Consider the following 5,000-nt stretch of genomic DNA (forward strand, 5'->3'; position numbering starts at 1 on the left):
ACTTAATGTCATAAAAATAGAGCATATAGGATACTTTTCTAAAATGTTAAATAGCTTTCTTATTACTATCAATTTGGAATAGATTCTTAGCCAACACTAGATTTGAAAATAACTTACAGTATTCCCAGGAAAACTTAAACACGCAACACGACATCGTTCGCACTCATAAAATTATGTGGCTCACACACACACTCTCACACACAAACATATAGTATAATATATATATATATATATATATATATATATATATATATATATATATATATATATATATATATACAATGTCCCACTTTTTATATTTAGGAGACCAAAGTTCCACTTATCTGAGTTTTCAAAACAGGTTTGACAAACGTAATGGGACTTGGAAAGTTTCATAAGGGGAAAGGAGAGTCTGGATATTTCAAGTTCAAGTTGAAAACTTGACTTGTCCCAATCACCAACGTGCTATATACTAGACCCACAGCTCATTATCTGATCGAACCGTTCACGCAGGCGTCACAAAATCACTCAGTAACAAAATCCATTCGTATTCTAATAAACAAGACTCGGAGTTCTTAAATGAGCGGAAGTAACGACATCACACACCAATTTAACGAACGCCAGTCATTAACATGACACAGAGCTCGACTAATAAACCTTCACTGGCCTGTGAAATCAAGGTCCTAATTAACGAATCCTTGGTGATTCCCTCAGTACCTGAGAAAGGTGTGCCGTTCTAAACCCCAAGCCACAGTTCTTCGACTGTAGTAGTTATATTCATAGTGTCAAGTGTCATTACGAGTATACATAATTGTTTATATGATTCTCTCTAAGGGAAAGAATATCTGAGAAAAGATGGGCCGTTTTATATCCCAGGACACAGTTCTTTGTGGGGGAATTAACGGTTTTTTTTTTTTTTTTTTGTTACAGGCTTTCTATTCGTGCTACGTAAATTCTGGTACGCGTGCATGAGCGCATGCGCGCATTATTACGCTTGTACTTGAATATTTGCGTAAATGTAATATGAAGTATCACTTTACTTGACCACCATATATTTACACACACACACACACACACACACACACACATATATATATATATATATATATATATATATAATATATATATATATATATATATATATATATATATATATATATATATATATATATATATATATATATATATATATATAAGGATACACCGATCAAAGCAAGAGAAAAAATTAAAACGTGAATAAAAAATTAAATGAGAACATTTATACGAGCCGTGCCGAAGCTTACAATGTAATACATCGCCTCATAAACAACCAACATTTCTAAATAATTCTTCTTCCTAATTCCACAACTAACAACACCTTGATTTTTCTACTATAGTAAAAAAAACAAATCCCCTTTATCAAAAAATAAATAAACAAGCCATCATCAATATCACCATCATCATCAATCATCAAAATCATCACCATCATCAACATCACCACCACCATCAAAATCATCACCATCATCAACATCACCATCACCATCATCATCGCCATAATCATCATTTATATCATGATGTCATAATCATCATCATCATCACTATCACCATCACCATCATCAATAATCAGTATCACCATCATCATCATCAATAATCAATATCACCATCATCATCATCATTATCATCATCACCATCAGCGCAAATGCGCAACCGAGCATCCCACAGTGTGGCGTGTGGAAAGTGATGGAAAGTTGGTCTGAGTTTTCTCATTGTGGGAAGTTAAACGAATTCAGCCGCCTTGCGGAGAGAGAGAGAGAGAGAGAGAGAGAGAGAGAGAGAGAGAGAGAGAGAGAGAGAGAGAGAGAGTCCCCGAGTTATTGTACCGATACTACTAATGCCATACTAATTTGTTCATTTATTATAAAACAATATAATCACCATCATTAACCCCTGGGTCAGCAGTGAAATATGTTTATATTAAAAAATAAAGAATTTTAGCATATTTTACAATAGTATTTTAAAACACCTTTCTTGTATCATATATACTATATATATATATATATATATATATATATATATATATAATATATAATATATTATATAATATATATAGCGCGTATGTACTGCAATAAAACTTCGCAATTTCTCCGAAGTTTCCAAAGTGATATATAAGACAGCAACAACTCACTCACGAGACCTTCAACGAAGCAAGCACGTGCATGCAGGAGTACCCTACCCTTTAATCCGAAGACAAAGGAAAGGGTGTATATATGAAAGGGTGTACATACAACATGCATCATCTCCTCGCAGGGAAGGCCATTGTACACTAGGAAGGCTGTATCTATAGTATAGCCAGGTGAGGGGAGGCCAGGGTTACATGACTTCTAAAAATTGCCCCACAGCCACCTTTATTAGCCCGTAAAAGACCCCCTCCCTCCTCCTCCTCCATTCCCGTGCCATATCCATATAGGCTTCCTCCTCAACCTTCTCATTTTCCTTTATTTTCCTCCCCCTTTACTTTCTTCTCCTACTCCTCCCCCTCCTTCGCCTCTTCAACCTTTTTCCTCAACCTTCTCCTCCTGATCCTACCCCCTCCTCCTCCTCCTACTTCTCCTCCTCCTACTTCTCCTCCTCCTCCTCCTCCTACTTCTCCTCCTCCTACTTCTCCTCCTCCTACTTCTCCTCCTCCTCCTCCTCCATATTTGTGTCTTCCCCTACTGCGGTACTCTGAGATGAGTAAACGAGTAAATATATTTACTGGTTCCTAAATGTTCTCTCACGTTCTTTTTGGGGTGGTTCGTGTTTATTCAGCATCATCTTAACTGCTTTGCAGACGGACCTGCAAACGTTCATGTTACTGTGTTGGAAGCTACATATGTTATCTATTTATCTCTATCTATCTATCTCTCTGTATATATATGCAACGATATCCAGCTAAAGATTAACTCTTTTTCTCTCTTCTCTTCCAGTTAACCTCACGGGAAAGGGTCGTGTGGACATGGCCCATTTCGAACTGCTCAAAGTCCTAGGAACAGGAGGTGAGTACGAAACGATTTTTTTTATCTTTTTGTCTTTTACCAGTCTGCGGACTATCCTCTATAAACCCCTATTGTTACTCCTATACTTTTGGATTAACCGGTAGCTGTTGGAATTGGAACCACAGAAGTGCAAGCGAAGATGCAACGCATTCATCCCCTAAAACAATTTATGCAAATTTTTACCTTTTTATTAATATAGTTATTTTTTTCTAGTCACTGATCTCTTCTTTCTTATTTCCTATTATCCTCTGTTACTTCTTCCGAATGAACACCATAATATTCTTTGGAAGCTAAATTTCAAGTCAGTGGCCCCTGTGGGCTTGTCCCATATGAATTGGGTTCATCTGCTAAATAATAGTAACAATAATAATAATATAAACCACACCAAATTTTCTTTTCATTTCTTCATATGTAAATATATTAACCCAAGTTATTGAGGTAAACCAAAGGAAGGCTTAACAACACGAAACCCTCTACGTGAAATTCGACTCAATATTCTATCAGTAATTTTATAATTAGTAACTAAAATGAATATTTTTGTTTAATTATGCTTAGTCTTCTATTCCCATTGACCTCATTCTCTTTGTTAAACCTCGATCTCACCTGTGGCACCTCGCTGCCGATGAATCTCTCTCTCTCTCTCCTCTCTCTCTCTCTCTCTCTCTCTCTCTCACAAAGATAATTTTGCAATCACTGACTGTAAAGAACTCGCGTTATCTTTTTCAAAATGCTTTGTGCCGCAATTAATCAAACGATGCGTTATTGTTTCGCTCGTTTAATACATACATACATGCATACAAACATACATACATACATATATCTTACATACGGATGAAAATAAGATGGAAGGAAGAGAATACGAACGGAGGCACAGTAAAAGGAATGAAAGGGGTTCAAGCTAGGGACCAAAGAGACGCTTTAAAGAACCTTAATGCTACAGTGCACCGCGTGAGGTACACTGACGGCTGTACATCCCTACGGAGGACTATGTAGTATATATTAAAAAAAAAAAAAAAAAACAAGAGAAAAGCATGAATGAATGATGTTCAAAAGGAGATGAGTAGCATGCAACTAGAATCCATAAGTCACGAAGTCCTTATTGGAAAGAAAGAAAAGGCGAAAAAAAGAGAGAAACGTCATAAGTCAACGAAGAATAACTCTATAAGGGAATAAGTATTTGCCCACAATGGCTACAGATGAAGCCAGGAAAACGAATGATGGAACAGAGAAACCGGTGAAATAAAACCGAGAATCAAAGAAACAAAGACTATGCAGAAAACATGTGCAAAGTTTACGAACTGTCAATCACCATACTGCTTTAAGAAAACTACACCAGCTTTTGACGACACCCACCCACAGCTCTGGTCAACATCGTAGCAGTCACTTGTACACCCATAATACTCCAGTCAAGTCAGTCAAACGAAGGAAAGGAATTTCACACACGTTCACGCATGCGTGGACCGCATCAGCAGCGGCAGCGGCAGCAGCAGTGTGACTCGAAAGATTTCCTTTTGTCTTTCGCCTGAACTTTCACCCGCCGGTTTCCTAAGTGATCAACAATTGACCAAACGAGTGAGCCATTGTTTTATTTCATTTTATTTTATTTTTATTGTCTTAATGAGAGTGGAAGAAGATTTCTGCAGAAGAATGCATTTCTTCGGGGAGATCTCCCGGCTTTGGTCACGTCGAAGATACTTGAACAAAGGAAACGAGAGAGAGAGAGAGAGAGAGAGAGAGAGAGAGAGAGAGAGAGAGAGAGAGAGAGAGAAGGGGGTTGGGGTAAAAACTATAGTTAAAAATGGGGAAACAGACTACGCTAGAACAATAAGCTGAAATTTAAGACTGTTTAAAACGTAAAGAGAGAGAGAAAAAAAAATGCAGGGAAGCAGGGAAAAGAGAGGGGATAAAGTAAAAAAAAAATATGTGAATATACACCAAGCTGGAACAATAAGCTGATAGTTAAGACTAAGGTTTAAAATTTGGAGAGAGAGAGAGAGAGAGAGAGAG

General features: G+C 37.1%; 1 protein-coding gene across 2 annotated transcripts in view; it reads left to right on the plus strand.

Annotated features, from left to right (window-relative positions):
* LOC135206208 (ribosomal protein S6 kinase alpha-5-like) overlaps nucleotides 1-5,000 on the plus strand; it is a 177,092-nt gene that overhangs the window by 145,723 nt on the left and 26,369 nt on the right. For both annotated transcript variants that reach the window (XM_064237547.1, XM_064237546.1), the window contains one exon: nucleotides 2,925-2,993. In XM_064237547.1, the coding sequence (XP_064093617.1) occupies nucleotides 2,925-2,993 (69 nt within the window). The remainder of the gene's footprint in view (nucleotides 1-2,924; nucleotides 2,994-5,000) is intronic.

Source organism: Macrobrachium nipponense, chromosome 29, assembly GCF_015104395.2.
Source record: "Macrobrachium nipponense isolate FS-2020 chromosome 29, ASM1510439v2, whole genome shotgun sequence".
NCBI lineage: Eukaryota > Metazoa > Arthropoda > Malacostraca > Decapoda > Palaemonidae > Macrobrachium > Macrobrachium nipponense.